The sequence below is a fragment of the Haemaphysalis longicornis genome, unplaced genomic scaffold (genome assembly GCF_048455015.1).
Source record: "Haemaphysalis longicornis isolate Haplotype H1 unplaced genomic scaffold, Haemaphysalis longicornis Haplotype H1 scaffold_1, whole genome shotgun sequence".
Classification (NCBI taxonomy): Eukaryota; Metazoa; Arthropoda; class Arachnida; order Ixodida; family Ixodidae; genus Haemaphysalis; species Haemaphysalis longicornis.
In genome coordinates this window covers 86769597-86796832 of record NW_027526203.1, presented here as the reverse complement: position 1 = coordinate 86796832, position 27236 = coordinate 86769597, and the positions used below count along the sequence as shown (strand labels likewise).

The 27236-nt window shown below is 46.0% G+C and overlaps 2 protein-coding genes across 4 annotated transcripts in view; one reads left to right on the top strand and one right to left on the bottom strand.

Moving 5' to 3' along the window:
- Nucleotides 1-27236, top strand: part of LOC144177877 (lysyl oxidase homolog 2-like) — a 374790-nt gene that overhangs the window by 13563 nt on the left and 333991 nt on the right. The gene's annotated exons all lie outside the window — the stretch shown is intronic.
- On the bottom strand, nt 116-21710 carry LOC144177867 (uncharacterized). The gene is made up of 6 exons (XM_077705450.1): nt 21392-21710; nt 19518-19623; nt 19244-19441; nt 18678-18745; nt 16726-16804; nt 116-859 (listed from the first exon to the last, which is right to left on the bottom strand). Exons 1-5 carry the CDS (start codon nt 21431-21433, stop codon nt 16757-16759), a joined length of 462 nt encoding a protein of 153 aa, XP_077561576.1. The 5' UTR covers nt 21434-21710; the 3' UTR covers nt 116-859; nt 16726-16756.

The following is a 27236-nucleotide window of genomic DNA, read 5'->3' as shown; positions in this document are numbered from 1 at the left end:
GGAGTCCCTGTTATTCTCTTTGGGGGGTATTTACTTTCCACAGATTTGACTCTTCATCGACCCTCTTTCGCAGAGTCACGCTACTCTTATTGAAAGGGGGTCACACGGACCCCGTCACAGTAGAATATGGGTGACTACCTCCTTAGAGTCAGCACTGACTGCCATGACCCTATCTAAAGAAAAAAGAGAGTCACGGGACTCCTGCCTGATGATCATTGCGACCCTGTAACAAGAGTTGTGAGGACGCCCCTTTTTAAAGAGTCCCGTGATGCTTACGGCGAGTCGTGGAAGTGTATGGGTGACCTTCCCAGAAATGGTCAGTAATACTGCTGGTGGAATCATTGCAGTATACGTGCAAGTGCAATTTTAGCCCACATGCATGTAGCTTCATGGGCAGTTTCATACAAGTATAGCAAAGCAAACCAAAAGTATTTGAAAATTATTTTATTAAAGACGAAAGTGATACACATTTGAATGAAAAGCCAGCTTAGGGTATCACAGTTGTTTTAAATTACAAAATAACCAGCAAATAGCCTAAAAATACAGATACACTAAGCATGTTTTACTGCTTGCTATGGCTTGTCACAACACAGGTTTGCTAGACTAACAGGCATGATATTAAATCACAAAAACAAGTTTTGTGTTAACCAGCTTTGCATACCTGCGGGTGCAAGGTTAAAATGGTGTGAAAATAAATTGCAATAATTTTTAAAGGCTTCTTTCCTTGTTGCTGTTTTTCTAAGGCAGACTTCTTACACAAGAAGTCCATGAAGTCAATCCAGAAATCTTCACAGGCCGTGCACAAGCGTTGCAAGGTGTCCTCGGGTCCTAGCATCTCGGACCAGGCCTTGTCTCGGACCTGCGAGAAATATTCAATGAAAAGAAATTGAACGATAAGACAAAAGCAAAATGAAATTGTAGCCAGCACAGTAAAATCACCAACAACAGGCTAACTGCCCAGTGCCTGACAAAAAAGAGGGCGAGGAACACACCTCTCGCCATTACATTTCCTTGCTTCGCCATTTGGCTTTTGTTATGAAATGTTTTGTATGAGGGAACATATGTATAATGTATGAAGTTACATATGGACACCCCAGAAATGCAAAGGCTTCAAAAATTATTGCATCCATAAAGAGGATCTGAAAGCTCCAGGGAGGGAGACTAAGAATTTATGAGTGCAAAAGGCTGCTACTCCCCCCTTTTGATGGTATGAAAATATCCATGTAAAGCCCAAAGGCAGCACTAGTAACAAAGCAGTAAGTGAACTGAGACACCTGCTGCACAAAGGGCATGCTCCCCACTGCAAAACACTGGAGGGGTACAAAGTCTAACTCAAAATGTTCAGTAAAAAGCATGAGGCAAGTTGGTACATAGTTCTTAAAAAGTCGAGTCCATAGCACACGACAAAGCAGATGATAGGACAAGCACTTGCTTTCAACTAAGGTTATTGAGTGCATCGTCTAAAATAACACCCTTTAAAGGAGCCATGAAGAGAAAATGCAAGTTGGTTTTATTCGAAAGATTTCGTGTTTTATAGTGCCCCCAGCGCTTGTCCGGGTACAAACGGTGCTTTATTCACTGAGAAATTAAACAATTTAGGTTAAAATTTTGATTTTCCCGCTCAATCGTGCGTTTTCGTGGTCCCAAGTGACATCACTGGAACCGACCGCTCTGCAGCCTAGAGTACCTTCATTCACGCATCCGCCGTACAGGGTAGAGACACGTATACCCTGGCGCCGCCATTTTCGGTTGCTCGCTCGCCGCCGAAGCAAGTCATTGTGTCAAAACCGCGCTCTAATTATCGCCGCAACGCGGTTTACTGAAAAAGTTTGAATCATATTGTCTGTTTCGCGTTGCTAGGTCTCGTGGGAAACGAAAAGAATAACGCGTTGAGCCCGTTGGCCCAATTGCGGCGGCACGGGACCGTTCAAAGGTTGTCTCCACCCTGTACAGCGGTGTTGGTTTGTTCCCGCGTTTCTTTACGTTCCGTAACCTAGCTGGCGCCACCATACCGTGGCAAGCGTTTGGTTTGTTTTTGCCCGCATTTAAACCTGGCTTGTTTTTGTTCTGGGAGAAAATATTCGTTCCCTGAAACAGTGCTCGCTCGACAAATGGGGTCACGTAAGACACCGTTGCTTGCGTCAATCGGCCAGTGTCGTCTGAGACAACCCCAAGCCCTGTAGTGCTGTACAGCTAAACCAAGCATGCTGTGCGCCGTACGAACAGGAGAACGCATCAGTACTTCTATGTTTACATGTGCTTTCGTAACTTCCACTGTTTGTCCCATCATTCTTATTGCTTTGTAAAGAATGTGCCCTAAATTTAAGCGCAAATCGCTCGTTCGTCTAGTTTGTAAGCTCTACCTAATTTGCGTCTGCTTCTGCCAGTCTCCGCCAATCGCAGAGCTTAGCTCATGTGACATCATAGGTTCTGTTGCGGGAAATGAGCTGGTGGGTCGCATGACCATTCCCGTTTTTCCTAATTATGTAGCTTATTTGAGCGAAGTTTACGTTAAACGTTGTGGGGATCCTGACGCCCAGGCCATTGCGCGATCACTGGGTTCGTGCCATCACGCGGCGCTTTTCCCCTCTCTCCTCCGAAATTCCGGCTCGTCTTGGCGCCTCTGTGTAGAGCCGAGCCGTCTCTCAAACTCTTGCGTGAGGTGAAGCCTGCAGAGACCGTTGCGGCGATAAAACACTGTCACGCAGCGGGCGCTCCGCCCTGGTAGCGGAGCTAACCTCACCTCATTGGTCCGTTTGAACGAGGCCCGAACCCGACTCTCGCCGAGACGCGAACGCGCGCCCTGCGCGGGGGTCCGTTCGGGGAGACGCTTCCAGGACGCCGAAGGCGTTGGCCGAAGGTATGTGACGCTTTCTTTACCAGCCGGCGGCAACTCTGTTGCGCCGGCGAAAGCCCACCAGCCCTTCCGGCTGCGGCCCGTGCCCAAGGCTGCTCCTGTCGTCCCTACGCTTGCATATAGTAAGGCCGTACCTACCACTCGACGAACACGCCGTGCGGTACGCGCCTGTGAGCGAATGGGCCCCGTCTCCCTCGCTGCTGCGAGCCGATCCGGCCAGCACGGCGATGCGCGCGCGCACAACGTGCGAGCACCCCGGAATTTGCCCTGACAGAAGAGCCCACTGGCTCTGCGCCGACGAAACGTGCGCACTTGCGCGTGGCGCCCCATCGCCCCTTTCACCTAACGGGAAGTACGTACCTGTACTGTAAATTGTGTAATTGGGACTGTAAAATATGTGACTAGAATGTTAGTATAAAATAAACGTCTTCCCTCCGTACCCTGGGCATATTCCTTTGTCGCCCCTTTCTCCACCTGCCCAACAGAGGCGGTGTTGATTTGGCGCGACGGCGTTTCAGTATCGTGAGCGTGCTCAACTAGCTCGAACCCACGGTGGTTCCTCGCGGTGTGCATGAATGCCTGCCTTGTGCAAAGCTAGCGTTATGCATATTGCGAGGTAGAGAGAGACCACAAACTGGCGCCCAACGTGGGGCCATTGGCTCATTAGCCTTTGGCCGCTAATTAAGCTGAGTACGCAACCGGAATCAGTCTTAACGCTTATCCGCTAGCGGTAGCTGCTACGGGGACGAGGCGACTGCCCCTCCGTACGCGAGTGTGCGTGCACCCCTCGTTAACGCAGCACCACGGGGCAGTGCGACGTTGCAACCGCGCCCCACTGGAGCGGCGGTATACGTATTCCGGGAGAAAGGCCACAGCCGCCACTCGGAGTAGTGCACGCGAGATATATGCTTGTTGCCGTCCCCTAAGAGTAGAGCACGAACATGGTAGTTGACGCGCTATCTCGTGCTTCGTAATCCATCGAGATTTATTGTCCAAGTGTGACTTTAGCCGGCGGCGCAAAAGCGTGTGCCGGTAAAGGAGGCGAAATTGACAGCCGTTGAGGGGAGGAAGAGGACCCAGAGTTGAGAAAGGACGCGCGGACACCCCGCAGAGAGGGGCAGGCGCTTTTCGCGAACTCCATGCCGCGGGAAAGCGGACGGGCCTCGGCTGTAAAATCAGGGGGAAGCGATGCCCGTTGCAAGGCGGTTGTATTGAGCCGAAAAGAGCTAGTAGCCGGCTAGCAGAATGACCCGTTTTGTCGCCGGATTTGCGACGGTCTCTGGGAGACACTTTTTTTTTTTAATTTGATTTTTTTTAGACGCCGAGACGTAGCTTGTCCTGCTGCGGGCGTGCGCCGAGATGCTACTTGTCTTGTAGCAGGCGCGGGAGGGGGGCTGAAGTCAGCGTGTGTCGCCGACGCCCCGGGGGACTCATTTCTGCTGGACGGTGAAGGACTCGTGCTTAACTACGTAGCCACCGATGATGAGGCAATTGAACCATTCAGTGTGGTAACCCCCTAAGTCTGAGTTGCGCACTGCTGCGCTAAGCTCATGACGAACCATTCGCCAGGCATTTAGGCGGCTCCAAAGTTTTGGTAAACTGAGTCGCTCCGTGACCTGGCCCGGGACGAGGCAAGACATTTTCGCTGTTGCCGATCCTGCCATGTCTGTCAAACGGCGAGGGCGCACGGTGGGAAGCCGCCTGGAATTGTGAAGCCATTTGACAGTATGCGTCCTTGGCAGGTAGTCGCTTGCGACTTGAAGGGACCTTTGCCGAGAAGCAAGCAGAGCTTTACTTAATGGTGTCACGGGCTGACTATTTGGCGCTAGAGCACAGTGGCTCTGCGCGGTGATGACAAGGAGAGGGGAGTGTGGGGATCCTGACGCCCAGGCCATTGCGCGATCACTGGGTTCGTGCCATCACGCGGCGCTTTTCCCCTCTCTCCTCCGAAATTCCGGCTCGTCTTGGCGCCTCTGTGTAGAGCCGAGCCGTCTCTCAAACTCTTGCGTGAGGTGAAGCCTGCAGAGACCGTTGCGGCGATAAAACACTGTCACGCAGCGGGCGCTCCGCCCTGGTAGCGGAGCTAACCTCACCTCATTGGTCCGTTTGAACGAGGCCCGAACCCGACTCTCGCCGAGACGCGAACGCGCGCCCTGCGCGGGGGTCCGTTCGGGGAGACGCTTCCAGGACGCCGAAGGCGTTGGCCGAAGGTATGTGACGCTTTCTTTACCAGCCGGCGGCAACTCTGTTGCGCCGGCGAAAGCCCACCAGCCCTTCCGGCTGCGGCCCGTGCCCAAGGCTGCTCCTGTCGTCCCTACGCTTGCATATAGTAAGGCCGTACCTACCACTCGACGAACACGCCGTGCGGTACGCGCCTGTGAGCGAATGGGCCCCGTCTCCCTCGCTGCTGCGAGCCGATCCGGCCAGCACGGCGATGCGCGCGCGCACAACGTGCGAGCACCCCGGAATTTGCCCTGACAGAAGAGCCCACTGGCTCTGCGCCGACGAAACGTGCGCACTTGCGCGTGGCGCCCCATCGCCCCTTTCACCTAACGGGAAGTACGTACCTGTACTGTAAATTGTGTAATTGGGACTGTAAAATATGTGACTAGAATGTTAGTATAAAATAAACGTCTTCCCTCCGTACCCTGGGCATATTCCTTTGTCGCCCCTTTCTCCACCTGCCCAACAGAGGCGGTGTTGATTTGGCGCGACGGCGTTTCAGTATCGTGAGCGTGCTCAACTAGCTCGAACCCACGGTGGTTCCTCGCGGTGTGCATGAATGCCTGCCTTGTGCAAAGCTAGCGTTATGCATATTGCGAGGTAGAGAGAGACCACAACGTGGTGTCAGTATGATTCTAACGAGACAATCTTTTGAATGAACCAAACTTGTGTTTTCTCTTCATGGCTCCTTTAATAGTGGGCCGCACAATGTTAACAAAGGAATCATAGCGAAGTTTCTAAATATTCAAGGTCATTGCAATACAGGCTCACTGTGCTCCTGTTTTTTATGTAATAAACATCTAAAAGCTCCCAAATCAGTGCTTTAGCTTTGCAGAAGTCAAACTTGGCCCAAGAAAGGCTTGTACTTGCATGATTCGCAATGAGTGAGTACATGCAAAACGCCAAGGGACAAATTGGATACATCGACTTTCCAGATGGGAACGACACATCATAGATCCCCCCCATTCCCTGGGCAAAAACCTCTGGGTGTGCTGCTTGTTGCGCTTTTCTTTTGCTTTTAGGCTTGATGACAATTTGCCTGAACCTTCTATCTACGCTTCACTGATTAACTTTGACGCTTTTTTAAAGTTATTCAATACGCTGACTATATTTTCTACTCTGCATGCAATGTCTGCACCCCGTTTAGTTTTTTCCTTCAACAGTTTTTAGCTTAAGTGAAAGCATGCAGCACTAAATAATGCTTACAGTTGTAGTTATCGAGATCACACTTATTACTGATGGAAAAGAAACCTAAGTTGTCAGTACAAAGGGCACCACTGCCTTGTTACGTGCCTCGGTTTCTTCATGTTTTTAGTGGCCACAAGAAAAAATTTTAAACCACTTGTCTACCCAGGCAGCACAGGACTGTTCGGCCTAAAACAGGCCGGTGTACTTTGGCCGGTGATTTTCTGTCCGGCCGTTTTCCGGCAGCCATGTTCGGCCCATGTCCAAATGTGGGCCTTTTGGCCGTATACGGCCGTACTCCCATGGCTGTCCAACGGCCAGTGTCCGTCGGCCAGTCGACCGGCTTACGGTCATACGGCCAGATTCCAGCCGTAGGGCTCCGGCCATTCCAAAGTCACCCGTGTACGGCCGAAGTACGGCCGCCGGACTACAGCCGAGATGCGGTCGTCGGACTCCAGCCGGACTAAAGCTACCGGAAATACGGCCGTGCTACGGGCATTGGAGTTCAGCCACAGTACGTTAACTGTACTGAGGCCGGTCACTGCATGTCGAGCAAGCAGATGACTCATTCGCGCAGTGCAGAAGCAGCACAAACCCAGCATTTTGGGTCCAATGCAGCCACATCAAAGTGAGCTCGCGCGCAACCACCAGCCGTCAAGCTTTCAGCGCAGCCTTGCTTAATTACCAGCCTCAGTTGACAGCAAAATTCATGTATTAAACAGTGCTCACAAATTGGCGTTCCTGTAATTGCTGTGCCTCTTTTACTGCCGAACACAGAAAATATTCAGTTCTTTGTAGAGCTTGAATAGATGTATTGTCCAGGTCCTGATATCCTCTGTGGGGCGGCTTACCTGTAATAAACGGGGAAAGAGGAGGTAGAGGGGGGGGGGGGGGCGGCGGAGGGCGCATACTTTAGTGGGTTGAACTTCAGAGAGATAAATTGCGCCGCTTTTAGCCAATTTCTTTTAGGGCAATATTCCGGCACACTTTCATGCTATGACTACATAAACTATTTTTATAACAGTTGCTTGACCAATTTTGCTGTATATAAAACTGGCGTGAATGCCTTTACGAAGCGTTTTGGTTATCAACAAAACACTCAGGAGCATTTAATATAACTCCTTCCCAAAAAAGTATGTCCAGTTTTTGCCCATTTTTCTTGCAAAGACATTTTCTACTCGATCAACTTTTCTGATGATCTTGCGCAGGGCTGATCCTAAGAAGGAGCGAACAGGTACTTTCATTTTCAATCTATTTTAATGTTGTTTTCATGAGTATACGTCCACACCACTTAATAGTCCAAGGAGGAGGAGGAGGAGGAGGAGGAATAAACTTTATTTCAATATTAGTTTTTGTAGTAGTGGCAATGGGGGGGTCTTCTCAGTCCAGAAGTCCCTGGGCGGTCGCTGCCAGGCGGGCCCTTTCAACCAGCCGAAGCTGATCGCCGGGGTCCGGGCTGGCTAGCATGCCTTCCCACTGCTCATGGTTGGGGGAGGGAGTAGGGGGGAGGGATGGTGTGTGGGAGCACGCCCAAATCATATGATACAGTGTGCAGGGTTGGGGACAGTACTTGCAGGTGGCGGAGTAGGAGGTGGGATGAATGGCGTGGAGGAGGGTGCCGTGCGGGTAGGTGTTGGTTTGAAGGCGGCGGAACGTGGTGGCTTCTTCCTTAGTCAACTTGTCGTGGGGTGGGGGAAAGATGCGGCGTTCGAGGCGGTAATGTTCGAGGATGTCGTTGAATTTTTGAGGCACAGAATGGTGGACTTCCGACGGTGATGCTGGAGTGTTGGAGGGGAACGCCCGGTAGATATGCGCGCGGGCGGCAGCATGAGCCGCCTCATTCCCCTCCAGAGACTCATGTCCCGGGGTCCAGAGAATGTAGAGGTAAGGAGGGTTAGGGATGGACTGTAGAATGCGGAGTGCTAAGGGAGCTATGTGACCGGCGGCGTAATGGCGACAGGCAGCTTGCGAATCTGTGACGATGGTGATAATGTCTTGAGATGTAGTGGCTGCGAGGGCTATTGCGATTTCTTCTGCAGTTGTGGAGTCGTTGCCAATTACTGTTGCGGAAGCCAATTCAATTCCTCGGTGGTCTACGGTTGAAATTGCGAAGGCTGGTTTATCGGCGTATTTGGCGGCGTCAACGTAGCGGGTTTCTCGTGGCTTGACTTGAAGCATCTTGCGAAGCATTCGAATCCGGTCTTGTCGGCGACCCTGGTTATGAAGGGGGTGCATATTCTTGGGTATTGGGGCGACGGAGATGCAATCTCGTAGTTCGAGAGGGATGCGTTGGCGGGGTTGATGGGTGGCAGGTAGTGGGTAGCCGAGGCGACGGAGGAGGTGACAGCCAGTGTGTGAAAGCTTCAGCCGTTCGATCTGGTTGACATGATGTGCCTCTCGAAGTTCGTCCCAGGTGTTATGAAGTCCCATCTGTAGTAATTTGGCAGTGGAAGTTGTCGGTGGTAGCCCCAGTGCTAATTTATAGGCTTGCCGGATGATTATATCGAGTTTTTGTATTTCACTATTTTTGAGAGCCAAATATGGAGTTCCGTATGTGATGCGGCTAATTAGGAGGGCTTGAAGTAGGCGCACGAGGTCATTTTCTTTCAGTCCTTGTCGACGATTAGCAATGCGTTTGATGAGGTGCGTGATTTGCAATAGTGTTCCTTGTAATTTATGAATAGTGGAAATGCCTGCGCCGTCTGATTGGATAGTAAGTCCCAGAACACGAATTGTAGGGGTGGTTAGGATTGGAGCGCCATGTAGGCTTAATTGTGGGTCTGGGAGGGGCTGTCGTTTACGGCCTTGCGTGCGTTTTTGGAGGACGAGAAGGGCAGATTTTTCTGGTGCACAGTTGAGGCCGCGGGCTGTAAGGTAGTTGTCGGTGGTGTTAATGGCTTCTTGGAGGGCGTCTTGCTGTTCCCCAATCGAACCCCCTGTGGTCCAAATAGTCAGATCGTCTGCATAAAGTGCGTGTTGTATGTGTTGAATTTGTTGTAGAAGTGGCGGAAGTTGTAGCAAGGCAAGGCAAGAAAATTTTGTATGTAATTGTATGTACGTGTGCCGCAGTTAGTTAATTGGAGTCCTTCGAGTAGCAAGGCAAGGCAAGAAAATTTTGTATGTAATTGTATGTACGTGTGCCGCAGTTAGTTAATTGGAGTCCTTCGAGTATAGCCTGATGGGATACATTGTCAAAGGCGCCTTTAATGTCCAGAGCTAGGATAGCGCGTTTGGTTTGTGAGCTCAGCGGTGTAAGGACTTCGTCTTTTAGCTGTAACAGGACGTAACAGGACTACGTTCAAAAAATTCTAGACGCGTTGCGAATGACGCCCTGTTTCAGGTGGCTGCAGTTGTATCCCTCTGTGTTCACGCAAGAAAAGGCGTAAAATTAGAGTTACATAATTTGTTTCAAACCAATAACATAGCAATGGTAGCATGCATACAGGAAACCTTACATACTGCAACGAATAGGGCAATAAATATTTTATTGGTCAAGGTTGAATCCGTAGGGTTCTCAACCCGTCGGAGGCAAACTTGCGCCTCTGGAAGTTTATTTATTTATTTATTTATTTATTTATTTATTTATTTATTTATTTTTATTCATTGTTTTATTTATTTATTTATTTGATGCTTGCTTGCCTTTGTACGCATTACAGAAGGGATATACATAACACTAAGCAATAAATATGAGACAAAATAACAAAATAATTCTACCAAGCGCGCTGAAAATCGTCAATATAAACAGTTCATGCAATCATACGTGGAAGAGAATTACACTGCAGTATTGATGTAAAATAAAATGAATCGCGCAAGGCGTCACTTTAAGGAAAGTTAATAATTTGATTTAAGCTAGCGGTCCCACTTTGCGATATGTAGAATGGCGCTTGGACATACTTCTCCCCTTCTACTCCAGTTTTCGAATGATAGATATTACGAAAAAAGTTCAACCTGTGGTTTCGTCTGTGATCTTTCACGTCCTTCCATTTCAGTTTACTTTTACTTTTTCTCATGCTAAGTTGAGCGCGCCAATTACCTAATACGAATCGCACTGACATATTCTGTATGTTTTCGAGTGTATCAACAAGCTCTTTGGTGTAGGGATCCACGAAAACACATGCGTACTCCAAGATTGAGCGTACATGAGTGAAATACGGTTGTTCTTTTCAGTTAGATGGAGGTTCACTGAAATTTCGTCTCAGAAAGCCAAAAACATATGCAGCCGTAACTTCTATGGTGTGAACCTGCCTATTTAACTTCTAACCACTCCCTAAATAAACTCCTAGGTATTTATATTCCTCGGCCGTTGTCACAGCAGCATAATTTACGGTATACGTATTCAATTGTAATGAAGGTTTTCTTTTAAAGGTGCCACGTTAACACACTGTTTAAGATACAAAAACTTTTCTGAATCAGCACACCAGGATGTTATTAAATTGGAATAAAGCGGAAGGTATACGGAATCACGTTCATTCGCTATAGTCCGGTAAACTACACAGTACTTTTGAACAAAGCTACAGGGCCAACAGTAATAACAACGGAAAAACCGATTCATTCAGTTCATAGGATGAAATGTACTACGCAGAAGGAGATATGGAACACCATCATTTGCTTTTTTGCAGTCCAAGAATATACAGTCAACCACTTTAAGCTTATCTATTGCAAGAGCCAAATCGTGCGTGAACTCAACAATCTGCGTTGAGCAAGAAAATCCTGACAAAATCCGTGTTTGCTAGGATGCTGGCGATTATGTTTAATCAAATGAGTCATATCCCAAGAGCAGCTAAGCTCACCTTCAAACATCGGAACTAAATTAACAGCTAGGCTTCGTCAGTGACAAGGCTCTGTTATCGCAAATTTAAAATAGTTTTTTTCTAAATAGGCAGTCGTAAAATCCCATGAAGTAACATAGTGCAGGGCATGAAGTTGATCCTACCAATGCGCGAACGAGTGTCTTCTACGTTTATCACCAGCAACATAGTGCAACATTGCTTGTCGCAGTTTAATTGTGCGCAGAATAACTTGCGCTTTTGCTCGCACTTGCCTTTCTTTGGCGGAAAGTCCTTGACATGGTGGCGGTTTAGCTCCTGCGTGGTGGCCGCTTGCTCGACGCCCTTGAAGGCCAGTTATTCTGGAGAACCATCTCCATCTCGGATCAGACATCTCTGCCGGGTCGATGTCTCCAATGCTCTCCATTTCTTGAGGGGGCGAATAGCCTCGAGCTGATGCGTCGACGAAGCCGGCGGCAGAGGCGTCGTAGCGGCGATGACTGGCGAGGCTTAGCTCACCCGTCGGTGTGGCACAGTCTTCTTGTGGCAATAAATGACATTTCGATGGCCTAAAAGGTTCCCTGCTAATGTCCAGTGAGTCCTTGCACCTTGCCCGTTCACTGAGAACACTCCTTACTGTTTGACAAACGATGTTCGTTCATTTAAGACGTAGAAACACGGAGCGGATGAAAAACGCGTCCCCGTCGTTCGGCTCTCTAACGGCTTTTTCTTCCCCCAGGAAAAAAACGGTCGGTTTCCTTCCAAACACGTCTGTGCATGAATTCTCGGCGCCCATGCGCGTGCCGTTGTTCGGCTGTATGCCGACTGCCGAAAAAAATGACGTATAACTAGATACCTTACGTAGGCCGGTCTCCTCTTGAACACCGGTTGCCAAATATTTGGTGGCCATTCGCTTGCCGTAATTCGGCCGAGGACAGCTAACCGAATGAAAAACGTATATTCTGGGGCCGTACGTCGGCCGGTATCCTCCATAACACTGGTTGCCCGAAGAAAACGAATATTCTACCGCCGGACGCGCGGTTCATCGTTGAAACAACGAATGCACGTGAGCCGCTCTCCGGCCGGTCTCCTTTCGAACACCAACTGCCGCAAGAATACGCATATTCTGTGGCCGGTCGCTAGCCGTGCTTCGGCCTGTTACCGCTTCCCGAAGAAAAAACGGATGCCCTAAGGCCGTACTTCGGCCGTTCTCTTTCTCAACATCGGCAGCCGTAAGAGCACTGAATATCTGGCAGCCGGTTAGCTGCCGTTGTGCGTCCGTACACGGGCGGACGGAAAAATACCGAAGCGCTGGTTGCCGAATGTTGGCCGTTCAACGCATGATCAGTGGCTTCCAGAACCTGGATGCTGGCCGGACATACCAGAAAACGGCCATAGACAGGCCGGTCTTGGGGCACACTTTCTGTGCCGCCTGGGTATTTGAATTATTGTCAACGCGTTTAGTTTCCGTACCCTGATTTTCTAACTTCTCATAAATTAAATTTGGCACAAAACTTGTTCCAAAGTTTCTAATTCCCTGGATGGGCTTTTCTGCACGAGTTGTGAGCAAGGCAGTAAAACTGACACTACAGCCTTGACGGGACATGCAACAATAATTAGTTTCCCTGTCCCAATTTATTGACTTTGGATGTCCAACTTTTTGTTCTCGAACTTCTGATGCACTATAGGGGCTTCTCTGCACAAATTCAGAGTGATGCAGTAAAGCTGACACCAGCGTTGATTTCAACTCTGTTGTTACCGCAGAAAACTGACCAGTTTTTAGGGCTCTAAGAAAACATTTCTTTCTGCTAAATGGGTTGGTTAGGCACATAGTGCAGTGGCAAAAATGCGGATGATTCAACGCCCTTGCTAGCACCAGCTGTGTAATGTTTGCATAAATAATGATCGCAAAAAAAACCAAAATCAAAATTTTGCCACCGTAAAGAAAAATGAAAAAAAAAGAAGTTGTGTATAACAAACCACCAATAGTGGAAAAAATTTAGATGAAGGTTTACATTTAAAAATCCTGTCCAAGAAAAAATTCACTAGTGCAAATTAATTTGTCCCCGTGGTGCCCACGTGGTGCTTGCACGCATGGTGCCCGCGTCTCGTGGTGAAGCCGAACATTCATTCCAAAATACGCAATTTTGGATGGTTCTCTGAAATGGTTTGATATTATTAGGGGACAAACTTAGTCCCCACGTGATGTAAAAACATCTTATTAAGGACTACAGCAAGCACCAGATTCACGGCAAGCCAGAGATGCCAAAAAATCCGCTTGGAATTTAAAACCAATCTCAGTGGTGCATTTTTGTTGACATTCTGATCATCAATTATCTACCAGAACTTCCACTTGCGGTTTATTGTCATCTTCTGACTCGCTATGGTAGCCCTGCTTGCAGGAATAACTTGCGATGCACTAGAATTGTGCCCAGCAAGCTTTCGCACGGCGAAAAGAGTGCTGCCTAACATTTTCAAAAAGGCACCATATCAAACCTTTTGGAGACTGCCAGAATAGACAGTTCCAGTAAGAAGCAACACTAGACCTCCAAAAATAACCTCGTACTAACAAAACTGGCTAGTGAACAGCTGGCAGTGTTCAAGGCTGATTGGAAATCTCTACTTGTCTGGACTGATATCCGATGACTTGGTGTTATTTTTTGAGTTTCAGCTGGAGCTGTTATCGCAAAAGTAGGGCATGAGTGAAGCGATATCACAAAAGGCGTTCTTTTTTCGAGGAATAGTAGAGGGCGACGGGGGTGCTATGGCAAATCGGCTTGAAGTTGGGTAACTGCGTAGTAGCACGAAATATTAACTTTGCAATACACAAACAGAATGAAAACTGCTGGAAAGTGGCTTAAAATGCCAGGTCCACTTGATACACATGCGGGGAACCTTCAGAAATAAGCTTTCACAAAATAAAACGACCCTTTCTTCGAACCAAAGCTCAGTAGTGGAAAGCTGGTGTCATTTCCAGGTAATTATCATCTGTCACTGCCATCGGATTGGAAAACTGGCAAAATGATTTGGTATTTGGCTTGCTGGAAGACTTTTGATCAAGAAAATTCCATGGTAATGCAGCATGACCACGAGTCGCATGCTTTTTTATCAAGCGCAGCAGCAACGCTCCCTTCAGAGAAAACATACACACCTCACCTTGCAAAAAACTGCCGAAAATCTCAAGGTTGCCTAAACGTGAACATTTAAACCAATTGTAAAGGTGTAGTACCTAGACTAAGCACTGGGGTGCATGAGAAACAACTACAACATCACAAAATCGGCAATATAAAGCACCGATCACCGATGATCAATGCTGTATATTCCTGATATCCATGTTGTCATTTCTCTTGCAACTAACGCATCCCACTGGTTAGTCTAGGCACTGCAGTTTTAGAATCAGTTCTAATTTTCCTGCTCTGGCTACACTGAGATTTCTGACGGTGTTTTTGAGGGTTGAGCAGCATGTGTTGTTTCTATAGGTGCCGTGGCTGCTGCGCTATACAAAAAAGGATGTCACTTGTGGTTACGCTGCATTACCATTAGATTTTTTGATCAAATGGCTCACAGAAGTCAAGTATCAAATGATGTCGTCAGCTTTGCAATCCAACTGCGTTTAAAGGTGAGAACTACCAGAAAATGACACCAGGTATGAACTAGTGAGCTTTGGTTTAGAGGACGGGTAGCTTTTTTTCAGTCAAAGTATTCGTGGATGTCTCCACATGTCTGACAAGTGCACTTAGCATTTTCAGCCCTTTTCCTGTCATTTGTTTCATTTCTGCATTGCGCAATTTATATTTGGCACTACTAGACAGAGAACTTCAACCCGATTTGCCTTAACGCCTTCGTTGCCCACTACTTTTCCTCAAAAAAAGCATGCCGTTTGTGATTTCACTTCACCCATGCCTTACTTGTGCAATAAGAGTTCCAGCTGAAAGTCAATTGATAACCTCAAGTCATCGGACATCAGTTAAGACAAGGAGAGAGAGCTTAAAGTTGGCTTCAGCTTTGATTCTGTACGAGGATATTTTCGGAGGTCTAGAGTTGCTCCTCAGAAGAACTACATATTCTGACAAAGTCTGCCACAAGTTTGGTATTGGTTGTTTTCTAAAATGTTAGGTGGAGGTGCAATGCAGGAGGCTCATAGAGCTGAACGCTTTTTTCATTTGTCACGCAACAGTTACTCGGGGATAGCTAGCTGGGCACTGTTCGAGTGCATCGCACCTCATTCCTGAAAGCAGGGTTAGAAAAGTGAGCCAGAAGATTATAACAAGCAAGTGAAAGCTTCAACAGGTGCATGATAGTAAACTGACAGTGAACGAGTTTTGTTTTCAGCCCCAAGCAGTTTTTGTCCTATCCCTAATTTTTACCTGACCATTATTGCGATGTCAACCATTTACAAGATGTTTCTACATCATGTGGGGACAAATTAGTGCCTCTAATAATGCCAAACCACCCGATTTTTTTCAGTAAACTATCCGAAATTGCATATTTTGAAACAGAGGTACGGCTTCACGGCAGAACGAGGGCACCACACATGGTAACATGTTTCTCATATCTGACAAATTGTACTGGGCAACTAAACTTTTTTCCAGGATGTGTTTTTTATGTTTGGCAAAAATTATACTCCAAACTTTTTAAACTATTTGCGAATTGATATACACAACTTATCCATATTTGCAACGTTTGGACAAAAACTGATTTTGTTAAGTTGCGAATCTGCTCTTGTTGGAAAGGGCATCGAATAATCTGCATTTTGAGCTGATGCAGAATGTGCCTAATCAATATGTTTACACAAAAATGTTTTGTTAGACCCCAAAAAGTGGTAGACTTTCTGCGATGAAAAGAAAGTTACCGCCCTGTCTGTGAGCCATATTCCGAAGTCTATTCTTAGCAGATATCAGCGTCAACGCCAGAAGTAGTGTACTTAGCGAGCATCGCAATGCATACGGCAGCTTCTGGATTTTCGGATCGTCTCGAGCGTTTTGATGTACGGGACAGGTTTTAGTAGTAGGAAGCATCGTTTCGATCACAGAAAAATAATTACCCTTAAACTCTAGCTTTAATCAGCTGTCATGAGACAAATTCAACCAAGCCATTTTTCTTAGAAAGCTGTTACTAAAGACAACTGTTTTTCTAGTGGCTCATTTTATTCATGACTACGTTGGCTGAAGTTGTTGAAATTGCAACTGTGTGAGAGTTTTTTACGAGTTGAATATGAAAGCTTTAACCTAATTGCTTGTAGTATTAGCATGACTAGGCCGATCTGGAAGACCATTTCGTGAGAAACGAGCGTTATCACTGCCAAAATAGCTTAAAAATACAAAACCCACCCACACATCAAGATATTCATTTGCCAGGGTCCGTATGGGAAATTTAGGAGGTGTGTCACGGTGTCACAGTGGTGGCGTGGTTATCAAACCAGGTAGTTGTTTTGAAGGTTGGTAGCTAGTAGCTCACAATGTGCCTTTTTTGTCTGCTTCTTCGGGTTTTTTTTTTTGAAGATTATTCGGAGCGAGATTATAGAGAAATTGATAGATGATTTTTGAAGACTGGGAACGATTCCAAGAAATTTAAGCAATTTCGCTGACACAACCGTTTTTCTAAAAATTCTAAAACCACACAAACAAGCAACACTCAGTTTTTCCAAAGCTCCTGCGAAGTGATTTCATTAAAAGTAATTACTGCTGTACTTACCAGTGCTTCTCTGAAGGCTTCGACACCACTTTCATTCAGCAAAACAGGCCGCAGGACAGTGTATCCACCCCTCTTGCATCTAATGATAAAAAAATACATATCACTGTGACATGGAAATTAATAAGATGTGGGGGACCAACAAAAGAGTATAGAGGAGGCCATAAGGAAAAATATCCACAGGGCTCCAGCTTCACAAATGCAATGTGGTAATTGCTACGTTCCTCATATTTTCACGGTGTATTAACAATTGCTTTATTATCAGGGTCTCTACTTCCACACTACTTTCATTTAGCAGTATTAGAAGTGGAACTGGATTACAAGTTTGTGAAAAACGCGGAATTGCTGTAAACACACAGATGACAACGTCAGCACTGTTTCTGCAGCAAGCAAGCAATAACACATGCAGTAAAGGGTTCATAAAGACTGAATACAGCTTTGTTTAGTTTGAAAGAACTAGGTTTTAAGTACTCACTCGGCTCCCTTCCAAGCCGGAAATACATTATTTAGTCAGAAATACGCAAGCAACACAGAATATTTTCAAATTTCTCACTGAGGCTTTGGCATGAGAGACGCAATATGGGCTAGCACTAAAAAATGTTGACAGACAAGAGTCTTCTGCCGGCCCTGCTACATTAGAGTGGCGCTTCTCCACCACGTCCTCTTAGGTGTTTTCCTAGCATTTTCTGGGCATGTGTTCGCTTCTAAACTTCACTTCACATCGGACTACTGCCCTGGTCAATGAAGGGAGGAAAACTGCTTCTTCCTGTGTTGTGGCCCACAAAAATGACTAAACATATCAGATGTGCAATATACATAGCAAAAGTTGCCGCAAGTGAAGACAGAAGCCGCACCGCACATAGTGAGCTCCGTCTGGAACAACTTCCATCTAGCCTGATAATTTTACTAAAAATTAATCGGCGCTAAAACAGGGACGAGAGGAACACGTAACTCACAACACGGTGCCGAACTTCCAACTAGAATTTATTGAAAAAGATGCTGCTTATATACACAAAACTAAAAAACTAAAAACGAGAAGCAATTGTCACGTCTAAATGCATCACGTGTTTAAAAAAGCCACTTCTTTATCAGTCAGCGATAAGGACGGAGTACTCACGCAGTTATCCCTTGCCTGTCACGCAGTTATCCCCTGCCTGTCTAATAAAAATTTTACTTCGATTTTATTTCGACGGTAGGCCATATTTGGCCCCTCGCACCAATTTGAGCCCTCCGGGAAGGCGTTGTTGCACTGTTCCCTTCAAGTTTCCGCTCTTCTATTGCTCCCTTTGTCAATTTCTGCTCTTAAGGCTGACCAGCCCTCCTTTTCTTCTGTCCCCTATTTTACCCTCTCCCAGTCTCCTTTGCCTTTGTGCTATAGAGAATAACTGGTTTGCATGTTTTTATTTATGTCGGTTACATTGCTCACAAAACCGGAGGGTGGAAAAAAAACTTTTCCGAACTAGTGTTTGCCGTGCTCGGCATTATTTTAGTGTAATATTGCCTTGAGGAAGCTTTGTCCACTGATCAAATCTGTCTGAATATTCAAATCCTCGTTAGGGTTTCTACAGCTGTTGTATGAAGGTTTCGACATATTCATAGTATTTCAGGATTCCTTCACCTGCTTTTCTCAACGGAATTGGCGGTGGCCAATTTTTGGGCCAGAACGTTTCGTGTGGAATGACCCATTAGTATTATGAAGCTTTGGTTTTTTTATGTGAAGCCTTTGGTGCGTAAACGAAAAGCACAAAACTGACACAACCTCTCTGGGAATAAAAAAGAAGTGACACCAAGGTTCAATTTTTAACAATTTTCACAGAATTTTAACATCCAAAGATGCCTTCGTGCAATAACAGTAGCCAACCGTTATTTGGAATTAATTTGCAATCTCTAGGAGAGCAAATGGCGGTTATGAGATGAACTTAAAGAACTAAGATAGAGACAAGTGTAATACAAACCTCCAAAGAGGCAAAGTACCCCGTGAGCATGGACATCCACAGGACTTGAGGATTAAGAGCAGCCATACCTGATAGAGCCAAAGGTGAAGGCAAAAAGTAAGGGCAGGAGCAGTTGCAACAAATGACAATTTTACACAGACATCAACCGCACAAGCAATTCGAAGTCTCAAGGGCCAGTCCAAAGCAGGCACAAGCAAATTTTACATCCCCTGAAACCTACTTCAAACCCGCATAACCTCACACAGCCATGTCGATGAAAATCTGCAGCCCTGCAAGATTTTACCTGCTGTCATGACATGTTTCAAATGCTGGGTCTTTCCATGCCAAACAGCCAAGTGTAGGGTGCTTGACACTCTAACCTTTCTGGAAAAATTAATTGTTGATGCGAAGATTCTCTTGGCCTTGAAGAGTGTGACACGTTCACACGGAACTCGGGAGAAAGGGAACAGAATGAGTTACAATGGCGAACGGTGAAAGGAAAACTTAGCACCAAACAAGGACACAAGGGTCAACGTGCAGCCCCCGAAATCCAGTTCAAGCGAAGAGAAAAACGGAAATGCTCTCACCGACACGAGAAGCACCATTCAGCGATGTGTGCCGCGGGTCATCGTTGGTCCAGGTTGCAGCAGAGCATTGGCCCCCGAATGCATGTACTGCTCGGACAAAGCAGCACAGGCAGCACCACGCCCTGCGTGGCAGGTGTGGTGATCCATCCTGGGCCGTGGCCACCAACCGCAGCCAGGTGTAGAACCGAGCCCGGTTGTCTGCAAGCCAACTCGCTCGTCTGGAACCTCTGGTACACAGAATCCGCAGGCCCATCTCCAGTCCTGGTTAGCTCACCAGCTTCAGAGTCCTCTGGTTCCGCGATCGGCCTCCACCCGAACCTTGTTCCTTGCTTGAGCACCTCCTCCTTAATTAATGTAGACAAGCTGATGTGTTTATGGCTCTGTAATACAGTACATACGAAATATAACGAAAGGGAATATGAAGACTTGGTTGCTGGCTAGTTGATTTATGGCGCACAAAGACTGCGCAAAAGATGAGGGTGACAGGAAGAGCGCTGTCATGTCACCCTAGTCTTCATCCTCATCTTTCGTAGAGTCCTATTCCTTCGTGTGAAGATGAAGCATGTCTACTTGTGCAACACTGGTCTGCACGCTGGAGTAATGCCCAAGTGACAACATGTCTGGCAGACAATAATGATGCAAACAGGCGACTCACTAAATACAGAAAGTACACTCTGAGTGTGTGATCAGGACATGTAATATTTGGCACAGCTTTATGTCGAGCTAGTTGGTGTAAGCTTTTGCAGGTAAGTTGCTCTTGTTACGATCACAGAGACGGGCACAAGAAAAACGTACGCTTTCACGAGAAGATGGCGCCGTCTACTCGTGAAATGGTACGTAGTTCTCTTGTGTCCGTCTATGTGATCATACAAGCACAACCTACCTTCAAAAGAATATTTAGCATGCTCCAGGCTTCTTTTGATGCCTATATTAAAGGATTCATTTTGCATGGGGGCCTATTTTCTTTACCTGCAAATATCACGCGAACGTGACAATACAAGCCAATATGCCATTCATAATGGCTTTTCCACATAAAAAGGACACTAAACGGTCCCAACAAGTTTGCCGATACGGGCAGACCAGTGTTAAAAATGACGCTGCACCAAAGGGTTCAAAACGATTTACACCCCCGATGTACTGTTTTTTTGTAGTTCGGTTTGTTATTTCATGAAACGTCAAAGAAGAAAACTACAGAATGAAAAAAGGGAACACTTGACACACTTTTGAATAGCCTGCCATTGCAAACTGGCGCCGTGTTTTACAGAATTGTACCGCTCCGCCCAACAGTCAAATGGTTTTCTGCGACCGACGGTGCAAAAAGCAGCCGTTAGACAGCGAACACAACAGTAGCGCTAGAGACAAGCTTGACGTCGGCTAATGGACGAGGGCAAAAGGAGGGTGTGCTGAAGAATACGGACGGCATGAACAAGTTAGAACAGGCGCCTCGTAGGCGCTGTAAAATACCCCTCCTCCCCACACACACACCGTGAGACTGTTCATTCCCTGCGAGGCCACATGTCCTCCTTTCACCTCCAATTTCCACGTATATGAATTCTGTGCCCCTGTGAACTCTACGTGAACTCAAAGATGGGCTTCGTCATTAGCTCGTGAAGCTTGGCAACGTCAGGCGTTGTGAAACTCGCTCGCTGGCGCGCGGCCCGAACTCTCTCTCCGTATCCTGCATTTGCATACTATTTTCTCCCCCTTGCACAGTGCAAATTCTCATCTGTTTAACTACATTTCCTGCGTCCTCACCTCTTGCCAACTTTTTTTTCCCGACAACGCCGCCAGCACATGGTCAACGCGTACGCTGTAGGGGCGCGTTGGCGAGCGAGTACGGCCACAGAACAGGGAGTACGGCAGACCGCAGACCGCAGAGTGCGGCCCGCAGACCGCGAGCAGCCGCGAGGAAGGACGGTCGCGGCGGCGGCATCCGGTCTCGCGAGCGCGATAGCTTCGAAGCGCACTGCACGGAATTAACAGTCTCAAACAGTCTCAAGGAGGGGGCGAAGGAGAGATTTCACAATGCTTACGAGGCGCCAGGCAGCAAGCAAACAAGCACAGCATATGCAACTTTTTCGGCATGTGTCCGGGAAGCTAACCGAGACAACTATTTCACTTGGTATTATTAGCAGGGACAGTACTCACGTGAAAAAACACGATGACACAGCCTTTGTTCCGGCTTCGCATTGAACCGTAGCACGCCGTCGACCTGCAGAACTGAAGAATTCTAGTAGACGATTTCAGGCGGTGCGCAATGAATTCCGCACAGCAAATTTCATACCGGTGTTACGCCGTTTCCATCCCGCAGCGGTTTTGATACGAGAATTCGACAAAAATACGTCAACTCGCCCCGCTGCCACCGCTACCTTCGCGCCACTCACTGGCTTTATAGTATATTCTAGGCACTATACTGGCTTACTCCACTTGGCTCGCAGTGGATTCTATTGATTCGTGTTGTCTAAAATATTTGCATTTGTATTCTTGTTATTGAGTTTTAAAGCAAACGCTAGACAAAAGAAATCTGGTTCTGGCAGAAACTTTTTATATATGTACGTTTTACGTAATGTACACAAGTTTTTATAAAACGAACGCAAATCAGTCACGTGACTACTTGGCGGCTTTTTTAAACGCACTAAAAGAGGCGACGCTCGCACACAGGTTCAAATATATAATAATTGTGGGCAACATGCATTAATCATTTAAATAAAAAGATTGTCGCAATATGAAGTAGTTCTTATTGAATAAAAGCAACTACAAGTAAGGATTTGAATGACTAACACTTGAATTCTGCTTTTTGGTCGGTCAGCTTGGTGTAAGTTTACGCGACATCTGAACACAGAGCTCTGTACGCGCGCAAGTGCGATGCCTTACATCGATATGTACTTAATGTACAAAATTACTAGTGGCACATGAAGCATTGAACATACTGCTTCATTTGTAAAACGCGAATGAGAATAACATCTGCATTAAAGTAGGCTTTGTTGCACGACAACGAAGCTTTGCAAGAAAGCAGGCACGCAACATCGTGCATACAGAGGCTGAATTGTAGAGCGGCAGAATTGTGGCGCAAAAGCTAGTTACGAACACGCCACGCGTCCTGATATTCTCCTGCCTATTTTGCAGGGTTCCTGAGAAGGCCATTTAGTTGCGTAGCAATATATATTACGAGGCATAGTTTTATTCGTGTTCTTATTCGCAGATCGTTATCCGGTGCACAGTTAGCAGTGTTTTTAACGTAAAAAATAGACAACCAATTTAAATCATATACAGAAGCAATGTCAATCATACTTTCTGCTTATTTCATCAACATTGAAGAGCACTGCAGTAAAGACTTTAATTCGTATATATTAAGTATATTGTGTTATTGTTACATGTGGTTTCTATGCAATGTTAAAATATTTGCTAGTCTTTGCGCACTTTAGCATTTTCATTCGCCCGTAGTTACCGACAATTGTAAGAACAAAATAATTTGGCTACCACAGGTATGGTATGTATTGCAGTTGATTGCTTTCTGATACGACATATTCAAAAAAATTGTTAAAGTGAAGCTCTCTATGCCCACTCGTGGCGCTTTTACGCCTGTACGCACTGCAGAAAAGCCAGCTTTATCAAATGGGAGGGCTTATGGTGGTGATGATGATGATAAACTCAGCGCAGGAAAGCCAACTTTAAACAATGGGAGGGCAAATTGTGGTGTAGTTGATAAAACGCGAAGTAGGAAAGCCAACTTTACAAATTTGGAGGGCACATATTGAAAAAGAATAATAAGAAGACGAAGAGGAGCAGGATGAAAAAGGCGAAGCTTTCTCCGATACACTCCTATCCGCCAAAGTCCAAATCAATGACAACACTGAGCTAACCGAAGCAGCATATTCAGATGACCCAATTACACAATAAAAATCATAAACACCACATTAGCTTGGCTCAGCACTTTGCATTGTGGACTTTGCGTTTGTATCGTAGAAAGCTTGGCGTTTCAACCTTGTGTGTTCCATAAACAGCGTTAGATTTTTTATGCTTTGCAGTCCTAGAAAATCAAATTTTGTACCGTTTGCGCAGAAGCGGACAAAGTCACGGGACACACACCTGTGTGCGCTTACTTTTCATGTTTTTGTATCTGCGCCACAAAATCTTGCAATACGGTAGCAACAAACCTAAGTACCACTGTGGAAATTCAATCACTCAATAAATATATGCTAAAAATGCTGTTGACCCGTGACTCCCATTGCAAAGTGCAAGTGTCCCGTGACCCCTCCCTGTTTTAAAGAGAGTCTAAGGGAGTCATTGCAGCGACGACTCCCTTTGGACACCCTTTTTTTTAGAGTGCAGGTTGTGTAACACCGACACAATTTCCACAATCACACCAGCAACAGATGCAGCTTCGACGCTTCGCCGTTCTCAGATCGAGTTCGGTGACGACGTTCCGCGGAAAAACAGCCACCACGATTTCCTGACGTACGTACAAACCACGACGCGGCAAGACACACACGGGACAGATGACGATGAGCGGCTTCTTGATGCACTACAGCACATTCCTAACACAAATCGCATACAGAGCTTTTGGTCCTCGGCAACCTCGTTGTCGACGCTCGACTGCGCAGCAGCGGACGGCAAGCGAGCGCGGCCATATTGTAAGTAGTCCTCCTCTCAAACGTACGTCGCAGGCGTCGCACAAACGGCGAGACGCCATTTGGTTGCGGATGAACACAAAATCCCTTTTATCTTGAAAAGCCGCTGTAGAGTTAAGCTGTAACCAACTATAGCGCCAGATTCCTCTCTAGTATATATTGTAAGCAACATATGGTGGAAGCCAAGGCCATAGAGTTTCATACTACTATACACTAGAGGGAAATCGCTTGAAAAGCCGCTGCAGAGTTAAGCTGTAACCAACTATAGCGCCAGATTCCTCTCTAGTATATATTGTAAGCAACATATGGTGGAAGCCAAGGCCATAGAGTTTCATACTACTATACACTAGAGGGAATTCGCTTGAAAAGCCGCTGTAGAGTTAAGCTGTAACCAACTATAGCGCCAGATTCCTCTCTAGTATATATTGTAAGCAACATATGGTGGAAGCCAAGGCCATAGAGTTTCATACTACTATACACTAGAGGGAAATCGCTTGAAAAGCCGCTGTAGAGTTAAGCTGTAACCAACTATAGCGCCAGATTCCTCTCTAGTATATATTGTAAGCAACATATGGTGGAAGCCAAGGCCATAGAGTTTCATACTACTATACACTAGAGGGAAATCGCTTGAAAAGCCGCTGCAGAGTTAAGCTGTAACCAACTATAGCGCCAGATTCCTCTCTAGTATATATTGTAAGCAACATATGGTGGAAGCCAAGGCCATAGAGTTTCATACTACTATACACTAGAGGGAAATCGCTTGAAAAGCCGCTGCAGAGTTAAGCTGTAACCAACTATAGCGCCAGATTCCTCTCTAGTATATATTGTAAGCAACATATGGTGGAAGCCAAGGCCATAGAGTTTCATACTACTATACACTAGAGGGAAATCGCTTGAAAAGCCGCTGTAGAGTTAAGCTGTAACCAACTATAGCGCCAGATTCCTCTCTAGTATATATTGTAAGCAACATATGGTGGAAGCCAAGGCCATAGAGTTTCATACTACTATACACTAGAGGGAATTCGCTTGAAAAGCCGCTGTAGAGTTAAGCTGTAACCAACTATAGCGCCAGATTCCTCTCTAGTATATATTGTAAGCAACATATGGTGGAAGCCAAGGCCATAGAGTTTCATACTACTATACACTAGAGGGAAATCGCTTGAAAAGCCGCTGTAGAGTTAAGCTGTAACCAACTATAGCGCCAGATTCCTCTCTAGTATATATTGTAAGCAACATATGGTGGAAGCCAAGGCCATAGAGTTTCATACTACTATACACTAGAGGGAAATCGCTTGAAAAGCCGCTGTAGAGTTAAGCTGTAACCAACTATAGCGCCAGATTCCTCTCTAGTATATATTGTAAGCAACATATGGTGGAAGCCAAGGCCATAGAGTTTCATACTACTATACACTAGAGGGAAATCGCTTGAAAAGCCGCTGCAGAGTTAAGCTGTAACCAACTATAGCGCCAGATTCCTCTCTAGTATATATTGTAAGCAACATATGGTGGAAGCCAAGGCCATAGAGTTTCATACTACTATACACTAGAGGGAAATCGCTTGAAAAGCCGCTGTAGAGTTAAGCTGTAACCAACTATAGCGCCAGATTCCTCTCTAGTATATATTGTAAGCAACATATGGTGGAAGCCAAGGCCATAGAGTTTCATACTACTATACACTAGAGGGAAATCGCTTGAAAAGCCGCTGTAGAGTTAAGCTGTAACCAACTATAGCGCCAGATTCCTCTCTAGTATATATTGTAAGCAACATATGGTGGAAGCCAAGGCCATAGAGTTTCATACTACTATACACTAGAGGGAAATCGCTTGAAAAGCCGCTGTAGAGTTAAGCTGTAACCAACTATAGCGCCAGATTCCTCTCTAGTATATATTGTAAGCAACATATGGTGGAAGCCAAGGCCATAGAGTTTCATACTACTATACACTAGAGGGAAATCGCTTGAAAAGCCGCTGCAGAGTTAAGCTGTAACCAACTATAGCGCCAGATTCCTCTCTAGTATATATTGTAAGCAACATATGGTGGAAGCCAAGGCCATAGAGTTTCATACTACTATACACTAGAGGGAAATCGCTTGAAAAGCCGCTGTAGAGTTAAGCTGTAACCAACTATAGCGCCAGATTCCTCTCTAGTATATATTGTAAGCAACATATGGTGGAAGCCAAGGCCATAGAGTTTCATACTACTATACACTAGAGGGAAATCGCTTGAAAAGCCGCTGCAGAGTTAAGCTGTAACCAACTATAGCGCCAGATTCCTCTCTAGTATATATTGTAAGCAACATATGGTGGAAGCCAAGGCCATAGAGTTTCATACTACTATACACTAGAGGGAAATCGCTTGAAAAGCCGCTGTAGAGTTAAGGTGTAACCAACTATAGCGCCAGATTCCTCTCTAGTATATATTGTAAGCAACATATGGTGGAAGCCAAGGCCATAGAGTTTCATACTACTATACACTAGAGGGAAATCGCTTGAAAAGCCGCTGCTAGAGTTAAGCTGTAACCAACTATAGCGCCAGATTCCTCTCTAGTATATATTGTAAGCAACATATGGTGGAAGCCAAGGCCATAGAGTTTCATACTACTATACACTAGAGGGAAATCGCTTGAAAAGCCGCTGCAGAGTTAAGCTGTAACCAACTATAGCGCCAGATTCCTCTCTAGTATATATTGTAAGCAACATATGGTGGAAGCCAAGGCCATAGAGTTTCATACTACTATACACTAGAGGGAAATCGCTTGAAAAGCCGCTGCAGAGTTAAGCTGTAACCAACTATAGCGCCAGATTCCTCTCTAGTATATATTGTAAGCAACATATGGTGGAAGCCAAGGCCATAGAGTTTCATACTACTATACACTAGAGGGAAATCGCTTGAAAAGCCGCTGCAGAGTTAAGCTGTAACCAACTATAGCGCCAGATTCCTCTCTAGTATATATTGTAAGCAACATATGGTGGAAGCCAAGGCCATAGAGTTTCATACTACTATACACTAGAGGGAAATCGCTTGAAAAGCCGCTGTAGAGTTAAGCTGTAACCAACTATAGCGCCAGATTCCTCTCTAGTATATATTGTAAGCAACATATGGTGGAAGCCAAGGCCATAGAGTTTCATACTACTATACACTAGAGGGAAATCGCTTGAAAAGCCGCTGCAGAGTTAAGCTGTAACCAACTATAGCGCCAGATTCCTCTCTAGTATATATTGTAAGCAACATATGGTGGAAGCCAAGGCCATAGAGTTTCATACTACTATACACTAGAGGGAAATCGCTTGAAAAGCCGCTGTAGAGTTAAGCTGTAACCAACTATAGCGCCAGATTCCTCTCTAGTATATATGTAAGCAAC